The following is a 15,296-nucleotide window of genomic DNA, read 5'->3' as shown; positions in this document are numbered from 1 at the left end:
CCTACCTGAGAAACGCCGAGATAATCGCTGACGTTCTCCGAGAGATAGACCATGTTCCCGTCACTCGAAAGCACCAGCATAAATCCATTCAAGGCTTTGGAGAACAAGTCGTCCATTTCACTGGACGTCTCCGATTTGGTCACTGGTGGTGGCACTGAAACAACCCAGGAATCGATTACGAAACGTTCCTTTGTGTGTTTTATTTCTCTGTTTTGTATATCATTGCCAGTTCCCACTAGATCTCTCTTACTATATTATTATTATTTACTGAACACTATTAATAACTCAAGATTGCAACTACGTTTACTCCGATCATCATTACTCTCCTACGTAAACAACTTCTCAACGATAAGAGAAAATCGTAGCTTCCATTCGTGGCACAGTTTTTAAATAAAAATTTGTCTAGCTGTGCGTGGAATTTATTGGGAATGGGAATGATTTCATAATCAGAACAAGCACTTACTGGTATCGGCCACTGAACGTACTTTGAGGTACGCGATCGCGAGCCTCATAACACTGGCCTTGTCCAGGTGAGCTGCCTGGTCAGGTGGAACCGGAAGCGCGGCGGCGAGCTCGGTGAAAATGTCCGTCTCTTTGCTTCGACGACATCGCGCGGCGTCCCGAGATTTTTCCTTCCGTTTCTCGTTACTCCTGCAACATAAACAATACGGGGGACCCATCGATAAAATTGCCTCGGTGAAACGGTCTTAAAAGTAGGGATGGCTGAAAAATAAGGATTGATGAGTTTCAGTTGTTTTGGAGAGGACATAAAAATATTTTTATAGCTACCTAATCGACATTGCGAAAGCTACCAATTAAATGCCTAACGATTTCTCTTTTCCAGTACACGCGGTGATTTAAGATTGGTAAAGACAATCTATTTTTTTGTGTGCCTCGTAGACTTTTTTCCATGACGAAATATTTTGGGAGCTTGTCAGACGATAGAGGTACCACCTGATTGAATATTTTGTTTTTGCTCGTTATCGTTACGTAAACCTCTCAAAAAATCGTCTGGACTATCGGTCAACGATCACGTTTCTGTAGACAAAAAAATCACGACCAAGGAATCAACGGAGATTACAAAATTGTAACGTCTCTAATCCTCGGTTTCGTCATCGCGATTCGCGTCGGGCGTTTGTGGCCGAGCGTAGATTGCAACAGCAAACGAAACCCACGAGATGGACATCGAGATTAAGCGACGTAAATATCGAGTCTTAGGTGAGAGATTTACCATCGTTCGCGACTCGTCACGTCTCCGACAATCACGAACCGGTCGTTATCTCCGCTATGAAACCGAACTTCGAACCGTGGTCTTTTCCTTTTCCACGGAGATTGCTTCGAACTACACTCGAAATTTTCCTCGTTGCTCCCATCGATGTTTATTATTTGAATAATGTTTACAGCAAGGTATTCTCTTGTGCGATGCATCTGGATTAATTCAAGAAGAGTTCGTTCGTATTGTAAATTTTGTGAAAATAAAATACGAAATATAAGTCACGGGGATTCGAACTCGGGTCCTTTGGATTATCAGCCAAAGCTTTTCCCTGATAGACCATCCAGTACTCTCGATCATTTCTTTGATTATTTCACTATTTATTATTGAGTTTTTGGATCCTTTTAACGATATTTTCTTAATGGTTCCCCAACTGTGAGATTGTATTCGTGAAATATATCCGACTACAAAAAGGTGGAACGCCGTCTTTTTTCCGCTGGCTAATATAACAATACTTCTTTATACACGCAATCGTCCATTCGGAGCGATAGGGTAAATTAATGAGAGCGATTGCGTCACGGTGCTTTCAAAAAGAAACAAAGATTATCACGAAAAAATAAAGTGGACACGAAGGAGGTAATCGACTCGAAGGAGGAAAGTTGTCGAAACAAAAAAGAAATTAGGCATCTGCTTCCCACTGTCCTAATTGGAACGTTCAAACAGTGAGTCACGTTCGGCAAAATTCTCGGGGAAGAAAGTTGGCGCACGAGGCGCACATTATCGCTCTCTCAATATTTAGGCAATCGGGGAAAACCGTAGTTGTTTTGAATATTCAAGTACTCGTTCGGTTTTCAATAAGTGTTACTGACGATACAACGACAAAGGGAGTTAACGCAATCTAGTTAGGGCTCTGAAACAACGAAGATAGCTAACACACTACGACGAACATCACCCAACGAGAAGATACCGATAAAAGTATTATTCGAACGTTGGTCGTACTTTCGAGAAGATCGCTCTTTACGTCGTTGCAATGTTTACACGTGTGATAGATTTCGTGTTTACCAAAGGACATTATTTTGTTCGAAAGAAGAAATGGTAACGACAGTTCAAGAGTGTTAATATTCCAAGTTTGAACTAGATACTCAAAGATGCTTCCTACTTTTTAATTTCCAATACTTACGTTGCCACTAAAGTGGCCTTTGCGAAATCGTTTAAACTACCTTTAACATCGATCATCTTCATAAAAAAATCAATTAAATACATCCTCAAAGTATGAATGCCTAACTAAGCATACGATACTCCAAGAAAAAAGTTCCTTAAAAGCGAAGACTGGAAAAATACCAAGTTCTTCTGTCCCTTCCTAAAAGCGCCAGCTCTTCTGGGCTGACGAAGCGCATATCACAGCAGACAATCACTCGCCGTGCTACAAGCGCTATTGCCCCGCTGGGTAATTTTCGATCGGGAAATAAGAGATGCCCGTGGCACTCGAACGGTTAAGAACTCGACACTTTATTTACCGGGAGCCTATTTTTAGGCTTTTTAATTGCAGTATTTAGCTATTCGAATTCATTTACTGCGTTGATGGTTGTCTACGAACAACGTTCAGTGTTTGGAAACATACTTTCGATGTACCCAGTAACAGTATGGAGGAATTATTGTCAGCCTAGCTTGGCATATGCTACTGTAGAAAATTCTTTTTTGAATTAAAGTCTGTTTCTAAATAGCCCGGTAGATAAAGCGCTAACAATATCTAAAACACCTGAAAATTGTGATTCTAGACAAAAATACCTCTTACACCTCGGAACCCTTCCCCATCGAGGCTCTCCTAGACAAAGGACCAAGCTGACGAAGCATTGACGCTAGGTCCGACTCACCCTTGGTCCTCGAAGCAATCTGGAAAGACCCCCCGATCCCTATTCCAATCAGCTCCCCACACTTACAGGTAATCCTCGAGCAACTGTTCGCCCTCGTGCTGCCAGTACTCGTTTCGCAGGTCCTCGTAAGCGCAGGGAGGCAGGACATTCGGGTCGTACGAGTACCCAGGCTCCCAAAGAGGGCAACGATCGCTCGCGGGACACTGGAGCCACCGTTCCTCGCTGCAGAAGTTGAAGTTCTGCTCGCATCCGTCGCAGAGCTGTGGATCGAGCCAGTCGCCAGCGAAATCGTTTCCTCGAAGGACGCAGGTTGTCGGGAAAGCTGGCAGATGTTTGGGATAATAGGCACGTTTCGTCTTTGGTCGACGGAAGTGAGGACTATTGGATCCTCGCGAGAAAGCGTTCGTCTGGGATTTATCCGACTCGAAGTAGAGAGCCAGGTCCTCCACGTCTATGGGGCCCTGCTGGCAGTTCCGAGGGGCAGTCGGGTCCGAGTTCACAGCGCAATCTCGAAACTGATTGCAGAAGGAAGGCGATTCTTCGACACAGACGGAGGGAAGCGACTGCGACCGATCGCAACCGAAGGAAGCATCGTAAAAGCCCGGGTTGGGCTGGAAGTCGGCCTCAGCTTGATCCACGAAAGATCCCTCTAATGCATCGTTATCTACGCTCTGCTGAGAGGCGAAGCGACAGTATGTCCAAGCGACATTCTCGTGGATGTCCGCGTAGCCCGACCGTTTACCGATCCAATCGGAGCAACGACCTACGTCATCGAGCTGCCTATCGATCGGCTGCACACGTGGCACGATCATCGTTCCTCAAACCTCCTTCCTCTGGACCGTTCTCCAGAGATCTTCTACTCTCTAAACGCTCTCCCGTTACTCGCTGGGACGAACACAACTTTGGACCGATTCTAGGTCGAGGAGCCTTCCTTTTCCTTTTGGTTGAACCGAAAAAACTCTCGCCACTCCTAGGTTCACTCTAGCTAGTAGATTCTTTTCTTTTTAAGGCCGTAGGATTCTTCCTTTCCTCTTTTTGGGATAGAGTCTCTTTCTGAGATTACACTAGCTACAATAACCTCCCTTCTGTTCCCTCTCGCGCTTCAAGGATCGACGCGTTATTTCGCCTTGTTGTCAAACCGATCGCGCAACTGTTCCACGTATCGCAGATCGTCCGAGTGGATCCTCGAGTGCGATCACCGAGACAGTTCACTCGCGACGGTGATGTATTCCTTGAAGAAACTCTCACGGAAGGACCTCATGGTTTCTAAACGTGCTCAACGGGTTGACTCGGGCCGTTTCGATGATGATGGAAGCTCGACACGACGGGTAACGCGATACTGAACTCGGCGAGCAAAAGTATTTTTCGTCTGGCGCACTCGGTACGCGATGGCTATCTTCGGATGTGATAAGGATATTACGTATCACCCGATACACCTAGTTTTTCACGCTCTCGAGTACCAAACGAATCAGATTTAAGCTTTTAGACCTGGTCACCCTACCTTCGTGATCGCCAACAACGAAATCCAATGGGAAAACCTTGCAGCGTTCCTTTCCACACGAATCTCTGCGCGCGTGGAACGTTTTTTTAGGAGATCTTTTAATCGAGTCGTGACCGACTATCCAGCTGTGGATTTAGATAGAAAAATTGTAGCATCGACAGGATGCTTGCTATGAGTTTTCCTGGCTGAAGGATGTCTATCTCTTAACGTCACAATCTGTTAGTATAAATTCAACCGTATCAGTATGATTAACACAGTCTTTGTTCAAGACAAAGGCCATTATCAAAATATGACTTCATTCAAGCTACGCTACATTCTGAAACATTCTACGATGTTTTCTATAAATTTTATAATCTCGAAAAATCTATTGTCCCGAGTTATGGAGTCTGCCATATCTCTTCCAGATAAACTGATGCTCTCCTTTCTGTGCGCCGAGTGTATTCGCACGTGTAACTGTACATTTTTGTCTAGCGCGCTTTCAGATAGCTCTAATCCTTTTCAAACTGTTCAGTGGTCACGTCCCAAGCGCCCCGCCCTGTATATAACGCAACCGAATGTTTATTAAGATATTTGTAGATATATAAAAGTCTCAGACAAAGTTGTACATTCGCGAATACGTGTGCACGCGCGACCATCGCACACGAAGGAAAGCGTCAGATTATCTGAAAGCGATATGGCTACGGGAGCTCCGTATTTATTCTTTGATTTTATATGTTTTTGAGGACGGAAGTATGAAAAAAACAAAAACAAATTGTAACGTATTCTAGAATTTATCAATTTTACTGAAATTATATTTTTATGAAGAACTCCTGTGTCTTGAACAAATAATATTAATTATAATGTTATGGTTTTATATCAAGTATACTAGAATTCTTCTCTTGGGGTACTCGTGGTAAAACATTCTAAAACAGGAGCAAAAGGAATTCAGCCGTATCTGAGCCAATACTTTGTACATTCTCGCAGACTGTTCAAAACAATTCTATTTCCTGCTACCATAACGGATTAAAGAACTATGTTTAGCCTGACTTTCATTTACAAAGGACTTCACGATTACACGACGACATCGAGGCTATCGAAGCTAATCTACGTAACTCCATAGCATTTTATAAGCTTTGGTGACCATGTTAATTTTCCCTTATAAAATGGACTGTTATATAAATCAACAAAAAAAAAAATTAATGGTAGAATTGTCAAACGTAAACGAAATTTAAGAATAAAGGTAGGGCGACTATTTGTCGCAACGATGAAGTTTGTTTGCATCTGGGAACAACAGAGCAGATATGCATACCATTGCTCATGCGGGACCCACTTGTCCCTCTTTTACTTTGTCGCTCTTTGCCAATCGATGAACGCTGCCAGAATAATTAACATTCGAGCAGCTGCCTCTCCGTGCGGTTTCGCGTGACTTACGTGCGGGAATCTCCTTTGAAATTTTATTACAAACAAACCATTCTGGAACGGCTCGTGGGTTCAATGAAATTCAATAAAGGGTTATAAAATAAAATTGGAATTCAAAGGAACAAAATTTCTCGAGCATGGGACCTGAACACCTCGAAAGTTGAATTTTAAATGAACTTTTTTTAGATCCAATCCAGCAATTTGCTTCGGTTGCCTGTTATTTTGGTAACATTTAACGATCTTACAATTACACGAATGACGAAACATAATATAAATATCAACATGGTGTATTCGTTATTTCTAAAACGTATTGCGATCCTAAATAACGGTAAATTTCGATATAAAAGTAAAGGTGCACATATACGCCTATATCCCTCGAGAGATTAATACCTCTGACCTAGCCTAAGACCCTTCAAGTCAAATAATTAGCGTCCATTCGAAAGATGACCTCTATAGGGTGAGTTCAGATCCAATGAGTCACCCAGGGTTTCCCAAAATACTTGTTCTTATCCTACTTAATTTTGTCGTAACGTTTTATTTAGCTCCCCGCGGTCATTGAAAGCCTCCTTGATCGACGAGAAAGAATCGAATGTGAGTAAACGCGGAAACGAAACTTGTCTCGAACCATCTTCGAAGTCAACTATAGTGGATTGTTTACGGAATGCTCGAGGCACTGGTTATAAATGTTTCAAACGCGCAAACGCTTCATCCTTGGAACAATTCCTGCGACAACGGCGTGGAACGGAGACACACGAGAGCGAGAACAACCTTCGAATCTCGATGAACCGAGGACACGCGGTGAAAGACCCGATATAATGTTTACTGCGCAACAGAGGTCACGTTTTCCCTCCAAAATATCATCGAGATAAACAAAAAGTAACGATCTCGCCACGATGTTTCGCATCAATATTTAATACTCATCGACAACGTAATCTCGTGCATACGTATTATACTATTGTCCCGATACCATCGTACTATCGCGTTACTTCGGTAGATATTGATTTCCTAGACGAATCGTGAAATTTTAATCGTCAGTTAACGAGCCATCGAGAACAACGCCCATATATTACGTTTATCTTTATTCAGATATGCGCAGACGTTCTTAATTGTTCCGATACAAGGAACTCCATCTAACGAATGACTAAGCGGAACCGGTTTAGAAGAAAATTTCCTGAAATTACTGTTTTTATAGGCCAGAAGTAATGACTATACGCAGATACACGCAAACGCGGATGCGAAGGAAATCTGCAAAGACCGCAGGGTCCCTGAACGTGTAGTACAACATGGGGCATTGCGTTATCGTGTAAAAATTGAAAATTATCTAATCTACGGGCGTACACAGATTAAATCGATCTGCGTTGTATTAATACAGAAATGGGTTTTGCAGCACTGACTTTGACCGTTTCGAAGCCGAGATTTAAACGTGAATCGCGCGATGAGGATCTCGCAATTGCATTTGTTAACTGATTTCAACGACATCTGTATGCGCTTATCGCATGCAATGGGTCGTTTATCTAAGCTTTCTTAAATGGAATAATACTTTGTCCGCAAACTTCCAACGTACGATCTCTCTTTCGCGTGCGAATATGTTTGGAGAGCTTGTTCTAAACTCCGAACGTTAATAAACGCCCCCATGGTGCGTGCCAGTGGCCTGAATGTCTAAGTTAGCCTTGATGCACACCTCGAGAAATACATATTCCGATTCGAGGGTTTTCCAAGGCTCGTAAACAACCTGTTAACAATGTATACGAGAGCAATTTGGAAAAGAAAGTTTCCAGAAGGTCGAGACGTCGTTATTCGGCCAGCATACATACCGAACGATCTTTTCGTTTCGTGGCTGGTATCAAGCCTCGAACACATCCACGTTTAGCCCGAAGCAGAGAGAGTCCTTCTTTTCGAGAACCAATCCGAACAAGCTACACGACCATTACAGATTAACGTAATACTATTCAGCTGGCTATAAATACTATTCCCGCGAACGTCACGATAGACAAGAGATACGATAACCATTCCTTTCCTCGACGGGGTGAACAAAACAATCAGATCGTTCCTGGAACGACCGAAATTAATTAGATCGTTAAAATTCCATTAATCGAGAGTTTCGACGACATGGGAAAAAAATGTTATATTAGCCTACATTAAACGTATTTTAGATTACGTATTTTACGTTACGTACACGTATAAACAAAACATGTGGCTTCGTTACATAGCGAATGATACCAACGCACTTTATCTCGGTGGTGTCTTTGATTATGCGACGGCTACAAATTAACATACGCGGTGCGCGTGACACTAACGCTCTCGATTTATCTGAATTTCAATGATTCCGAGAAAACGACGCGGCTATTTCTCGTTCTACAAAGAATGATCTATGGAGCACGTACACAGGCTGTCGAGCAGGAAATCCCGAACGTTGGAAAAACGCAATTGGAGACGATGAACTTTAGGAATTTTTAGGTTATGGCGGCGTTATGCGACTTGTTCCGCGGTTTCAACGCGACGATTACTAACAACGTGATTCTAAGGAACGACATCGCTTGAAGTGTGTTAGAATCAGTGAGAATCGTCGCGTGAAATGCACAGGAAAGAAAAACAACGAGTACAGAGTACGATTAGCGCGAGACGTCTCGTTCCTTTTTATCACGGCACACTATGGCGCACGAACCAAGCGGAGCTGGCTCTTTGGCCTGCTTTGGCCTTAGAATGGAATTATCCCAAAGGAACTCGGTATCGCGAGGACATCTGTGTTGAATGCAACGACGGTATGGTCACTGCCTTGTATGCGTGTATGTATTAGAGTGGCGCTCGTTTGAAAAGGAGGAAAAGAGAAATCGTCGAATCCCCACCCAAAAGATTCCCGTTTCGAGGCGCCGCAGCTTTTACCGGGTAGCAATGTGGCGGCTCGAGAAAATATGTCAAGTTTAAAACAGTCTAACCTAAGTAAAAAAGAATCGTTACCACAGGCTATCATCCAAAATTCATACGTGGTATTGTCCTTCTTTGTTTCGTGCGCGCATCGCGTGTGTAACCGTAGCGCGAGGCAAATAAAAAGATTGAATTATTACGGATCCGTAAGTGAGCATGCAACGAAAGAGAGGGGGTCAAAAAACATCGACTGCGACGAGAAACGGAAAGAGCATAAGCGAGACGAGGACGTGAAAAGAGTCGTCCAACTCGGAGGAAACGCGATTGCGTCAAACACGCACTCACTCACGCACATACGCAGGCCAACATGCGCGCGCGCACGATACTGACCAATTTGTTATTTCTTTGATTTGTCGATTGGGAGTCGTAGACACTTGACCACGAACTATGCCACGACAAAATAAGACAGAATCGGTACAAGATAAGACGCATGCGGTTAACAGTGAAACTCATAAAAATGCGATCTATATAGGACGTAATACCCATACGGATGCGCCGAGCTTATTCTCGGGGTACGATTCACTCACCTTCTTTTCTCCTTGTGTTTCTTCTCTTTTCTCGATGACTCCATGGCACGACGGGAAGGGACACAACTGCAGAACACGAATTAGAAGGTACACTGTTGGGACACTCTCGGTCACTGCCAAGGAACGTATCCAGCATGTACCTCACTTGGAACTCGTTGCGATGATTCCCGTTCACTATTGTCTCTACCGTACTTCGTTCGCACGAACTCGTTCGTGTGCTCTACCGCGTTATCGAAATCGATGCACCAACGTACGCTACCCGCACAGTACGCGACGTCACTTTGGCTCGTCTCGTTCTGTTAACGATTCGAAACGAAAACACATCCCTCCATCATCCGTACGAAATGCTCGACGAACGCCAAACTCATGGTGTGATGGCGATGACGATGACGATGGTAAAGCTTGTAGTGGTAGTAAACGACCGCGGCGTGGTGTAGAGGTTGTATACACGAGAGACCGACTGTCCGAATGGTTAAACATGGAGGGGGAACCGCGAAGCGACGTCACGGGAGTTTCGCTCCTTCTTCCTCGTACACAGCGCCATCGAGCGGTCGAGGGGTCAATTAACTCGTTGCACAATGTACAAGTATTTCCGAACCTGGTATCAATCAAATGCAAAAAAAATTATGGTACTTAAAAAGTTGTGCGTCACCGTACAAAAAGATGTTTGTTAGATCGTAAGAGTATTTATTGATTACCATATATCGTACAATAAATGGTATATACAACTAATCGAAACATACGAGCAGGAAAATTAAATGTATTCATTTGGCTTGCTTAAATAATCGATATTCTGAAAAATATTTCTTTCTCATCGAACATTGACTTCGGTGATTTCACAGAAGGTTAAGAATATACATGGTGGAATAACAATATTTACGAATACTTTATTTTTTCCAACATACTTTTCCATACAACCTTATTCTTTGTAAGGACTACAGAGATCCTGTTTCGTTAAGTCCCGGTAAAAATATTCTCTAGATGCCTTGCGACAGGATTGCATTGTATTACTTATTCACTGGCAAGACGAACCTTATTCAATTATCGTTACTTCGTTCTACTTTATTTTTAGTACTAGAGGAGTCTGTTCTTTCTTCCTTCTTTGGTTCTAATTGTTCGTGCGTGCCACTACTGGCCTTTGTATTTTTTACGTGTTCTTCGTCTTCCATGTCTTCGTCAATGTCATCTAGATTCGTATCTTTACTTCCATATAGCGCAGGATACTGGGTCATGCATACTTGCATCGTTTTAAATGCTTCGTAGCAATCGGAACCTTTTGTTTCCGCGGTAGAGTAGTGGAAACAAGAAAAGGCTTCTCTGAACTCTAAGCCACACGGCCCTGTAGCCATACCACCCAGACAAGGACAGTTCCAGTTAATCTCTCCATTGGGTAACAAGAGACCAGGACTTGGTTCTGGTTCTGGAAGTTCTATTGTACTAGGTGTCGCATGGTCTTCTTTTGATGCGAATATTATAGTATCTTTTCCTTCTTTATGTGTTAGCGACATAGTTGATCGATATAAACATACAAAAAATGTATGATATTTTCCTTAAAACAAAGGCACGAATGAGTTACCTTATTCCAAATATGAATTTTTCTAGTTTTTTATTCTTTAATGCTGGTAAGTTCTACTATTGGCAGTAAATGATAATAAATTAAACGAGGCACGATGAATTGTATAAGTGCACAATTCTCCTTCGTATTTTACAGCCAGAGTTAAGGCAGCTCTTAAACGTATGTAACAATCGTCCGGACACCGTAAAATAAATCTGCGATCCTTTGGATTATACTTCAGAATATCAATGGTATACTTAGTTCCTTCCTCCCCAAATAATTGCCTTAAGGATTGAAGAATGTTTTTCTTCAAATAAACCTGTGATACCTCGAGGTTGGAACAATGTGGAAGTTCTCTGGAAACAAAAAAAAAATATTTCACCTACAGAATTTTTCACTGTAAAATATAATTAGGAAGTAATAGTTTTTAAGATTACAAATACTTTTTCTAATAGAACACGATAATCTCAGTAATATACGATGACAAAGAAACAAAAGACGATTAACATAAACGAAATCTTTACTATGTTTTCAAATGAATAACTATTTCGTCATATTGCAATTCGAGCGATATGTCTTCCGTTATAAATTGTAAAGTTACATTTTAATTAAAATAAAGATTGTCATTCAGGATTGATACATATAATTATAAAACATAGACAGAAATAGTTACTAATAATCATATCGCTTTCGTTTAACCTACATCGACCATTCTCGAAATCTAGGTTAGGTTACATGCGTGCAGACAAAAATATGAAAGATGAATGTACTAACAGAGAAACGTCTAAGTAATACATAGTACACAGAACACTAACTCGCGACTCACATTGAATATTCGCGAATTTACTACAGCACTTTTGGTCGATGCCTCGCGTAAAGCACTTTGCGGCGTTTCATTCATGCCTCCATGATATAAAAAGGAGACAAGCACCTTATACGGTGAACAGATGGCGCTTCGATCGTTCACATCGAGGCATTTAACTTCAAGTACCCCATGGTTTTTCGATTGTAAAAATAAATATTCAATTTGTATTTCTAAAGCAGGAGCATCTATTTATCAAACTGGTGTCAATGATGTAATCAAGATCGACTTTTTAAAAGAAATATTCTATCGTATACTTCGTCCAATACAATCGTCATATTTCTAGGAAGTATTTTAGCACCAAAGCTAGTTACAAATTCGTCACAACTAAAGACCAGCCTTTATGTTATTAATCCTGCGAGGTTCTAGGGTGGACGAACAGCTTATCGACTTAACCCCGAAAGTTATTATATGTTAGAGGATAATCGACTCGTATTACTCTATAACAATGATGGCAACTAAACATTTGGAACTTTAAATTCCAATCGTTCCAACCACTCCTACAATCGTGTCTAAACGATCACCTTCCATAGAACGATTTCCTTTCACGTGTTTTCCTATTGTAACACGTTCTGCTTTTACACGAACTAGGATACTTTCTTGGGACTACATAGCACTTGTGGTCTAAGCACGAACAGATAAATCTCCAAAATGACTAAATTGCATCGAGGAATATTCTTACGCATAGTCGCGAAAGCGCAACCTCTTCGCGCAAGGTCAATGCCAATGTCAATATAGAAGGTTAAAAGCTATTGCAAAGGAAACTTTAAACTTTCACTGCAAGTACGTCATTGTAAAATTCCAGCAGCTGTCCGCGAAACAGAAAATTAAATCGCCTCGTTCCTTTCGTTTTGTTTCTTTTCGCGTTTCGACCCACCCTTCAAATTACATCTTTATTGTCCGAAAAAGAAATATATGATTGCACATTGTGTCTTCGACTCTCCGATATCGATTCACACGCGACAGAACGGAAGCCGATTCATTAAATTTTCTACTTGTCGTAATACCTACACGCACACGTTTCTTTTTGCCATTCGGAACATCTGGCCTCCTTTTCTCCGGCGTCGACCAATTTTGACAACTCGAGGATACAATCGTATGCATGATCCGCGAAAAGAATCAACACTTGGGTTACCTGGTGCGTTATTCGAATCGCCTGCGAGCTCAGCGACTGGGCTATCCGAGACCCCTTACGCTTATCCTTTTCACTGTTCCATGGGTCCTGTATAGTATAAGCCTCGTCCATTGGCGTAACCCGTCGAAAATGTGTTCGAACAGAGTCAGAGACCCGAAAAATTCTTTCCAGAGCATCGGAATCCGGAAAGAACCCTTTCTCGGAGGAAAGGGTATTTTTGTTATTCCATGGAGGTTCCGCGCATTGACGTAGCAGGACGGAGAATAACATATTCTGAGATGCCTAAGATATCTTATCGTTACAATTCCCAGAATACGTATATCCTACTTAATTTTAGGACGGACTCGCTGAGTGACAACTAAAAATTTACTAATAGGGAAAGAAGATGGTAATCGTTCGCTGGAGAACCACGCAGATTCCACGCAATGGCGTAGCAGGGGGGCTCCCGACATCTCACGCCCCACACACTACTATTTCCAGAATAGTATTGGGTTGTCCCAAAAGTTTCTTTCGTTTTATTAATAATTAATTTATACACAATATTTTATGTTACATTACAAAATTGTGTACAATTCATTTCGCTTCATTACTGTTACAGCATTAATGTCCAAGAAATTAGATTGTTTATTTATATAAACACTGCCACAGAAATTAATCGAATGCAACTCACGAAAGAAACATTTGGGACGATCTAATATATGCCACCTAATCTCAAGCTAGGCTCTCGACTAAAAATTTACCAATCAAAAAAGGAGAAATTCCTCGTTCCTTGGAGAACTATGCACGCATAGGCGTAGCAGAGGGGCAATCCTATATCCACATACCACGAGTTCCAGAATCACACATCCTACCTAATCTCGTCACAGCCTCTACACTAAAAATCTACCAACGGAAAAAAAAAGAAGTTTCTCGTTCCCTGGACAAATTAGCAGGAGGAATGTATACATACCGTCGTCCAGAGTGTGGCGTAGTAACTCGCGGTACGCTAAAAGGAAATCGCGGGAACGTGCGAAAATTTGCGGCTCGAAAACATATCAGTCGAACGGCTGCGAGGCGTATCTCGCTGGTTGCACTCTGAGATACAATCGAACCAGACTTCTTTCATTTAAGGAGACGATCGATGATGCGATGCTCGAAACGCGCGCGTGTGCATCGTGAGCCACCGAGCTTCGATATTCCATGTATCGTGCGCGATATCAATCAAAACCTGGCGAGAGCACTCGAAATCGGAATAGACGTTTTTCGAACGACGTCATCTATTTATTTTTTGATTATACCCGCGTTAGAACTGCTGGGTTACAGGTCTCGAATTTTATGGGACCCTGGGCTACGGGGTGAGGCCCAGAGGCGGGCATAATTCTCACGTAGATAAAATATGAGGATGGGGGAAGGAGATAAACAACTTTCGATCCGTGGCGGTTCCTTACATTCTTTTATGGCTAGACTGCGGATTTTATGCGTTTATGGCGTAGAGTAATGTGAAAAGTACACGTAATGTGTCTTGTATATAATTCGTTATTATTGTATATAATTCATATACAATTCATTATAATGAATGAATGAATTATAATTATATCATTCATTAATTAATGGAATAGTGTTAGTATTTCTTTTTTGTACGAGTCCAGATACCTTTTGGTTATGCATTTTAGTATATTACTTTATATACTATGTATCTACTGTATCGACTTGTATCATAAATACATAAAATCCTTAGACTATTCATGACTAATATGAAAACATTCTGCAGAGGATCTGTTATCCTCGCCAACATTTCCAAAAGAAACGATCATAAAAGGATTAATTGTACCATTGGAAGCCCATTACACGTACTTCTCCCAGCTGCAATCATTACTCGCAATTACGATTGCAGGAACCGAATGCGATATATTTTATGGCGAGAAAGGAAGTTTTGGACTATAATAGTGTCAATTTCAGGTAATTGACCCAAGGTTTGCCTTTTGTGCGAGTATTAGAGCCGGTGGCCCCAAGGGTTAATCTCCAGGGACCCTCCAGCTGTGACGAAAGCCTACGCAGGCCTCCAGGAGTCCGACGCCCAACCTTCTGTCCAGAGTTTCGCGGAAAAACTTAAAAGGTCCGCGAATCGTCGAAAGTTTCGCCAAGTTTCGCATCCACGTCCGCAAACGCGTTACGTGCACGGTGGAGCAGCCCACGATTCCCAAGGCGGCTATAATTCCATATATCGAAGTTCGGTTAGAAGCGTGTCATCGAATACAATGGAAGACTAATGACGTCATGGCAACTACACTACGAAAAGCGGCGTATTCACCGGAATATCATGAATA

General features: G+C 42.0%; 2 protein-coding genes across 3 annotated transcripts in view; both read right to left on the bottom strand.

Moving 5' to 3' along the window:
• LOC128879565 (hypoxia-inducible factor 3-alpha) overlaps window positions 1-9,922 on the bottom strand; it is a 44,339-nt gene extending 34,417 nt beyond the window's left edge. The window contains exons 1-3 of one of the 2 annotated variants that reach the window (XM_054128846.1): window positions 9,439-9,922; window positions 464-651; window positions 6-154 (exon numbers count right to left, since the gene is read on the bottom strand). In XM_054128846.1, coding sequence (XP_053984821.1) covers window positions 6-154; window positions 464-651; window positions 9,439-9,482 — 381 coding nt within the window. In that variant the 5' untranslated portion in view covers window positions 9,483-9,922. Of the gene's footprint in view, window positions 1-5; window positions 155-463; window positions 652-3,153; window positions 4,044-9,438 lie in introns of those variants that run through there. The other variant, XM_054128845.1, reaches the window with a different exon arrangement.
• A 383-nt stretch (window positions 9,923-10,305) lies between these two features.
• Window positions 10,306-11,083, bottom strand: LOC128879570 (mitochondrial intermembrane space import and assembly protein 40-B). Its single transcript, XM_054128859.1, has one exon. It carries the CDS (start codon window positions 10,944-10,946, stop codon window positions 10,476-10,478), a length of 471 nt encoding a protein of 156 aa, XP_053984834.1. The 5' UTR covers window positions 10,947-11,083; the 3' UTR covers window positions 10,306-10,475.
• Between the last annotated feature and the right edge of the window lie 4,213 nt (window positions 11,084-15,296).

This window comes from Hylaeus volcanicus, chromosome 7 (assembly GCF_026283585.1).
Source record: "Hylaeus volcanicus isolate JK05 chromosome 7, UHH_iyHylVolc1.0_haploid, whole genome shotgun sequence".
Taxonomy (NCBI): Eukaryota; Metazoa; Arthropoda; class Insecta; order Hymenoptera; family Colletidae; genus Hylaeus; species Hylaeus volcanicus.
The sequence above is the reverse complement of the archived record's forward strand: the minus strand, read 5'-3'. Positions and strand labels throughout refer to the sequence as shown.

Excerpts from the sequence above, each read along its gene's own strand:
- LOC128879570 (XM_054128859.1), bottom strand. The coding sequence starts at position 10,946 with ATGTCGCTAACACATAAAGAAGGAAAAGATACTATAATATTCGCATCA.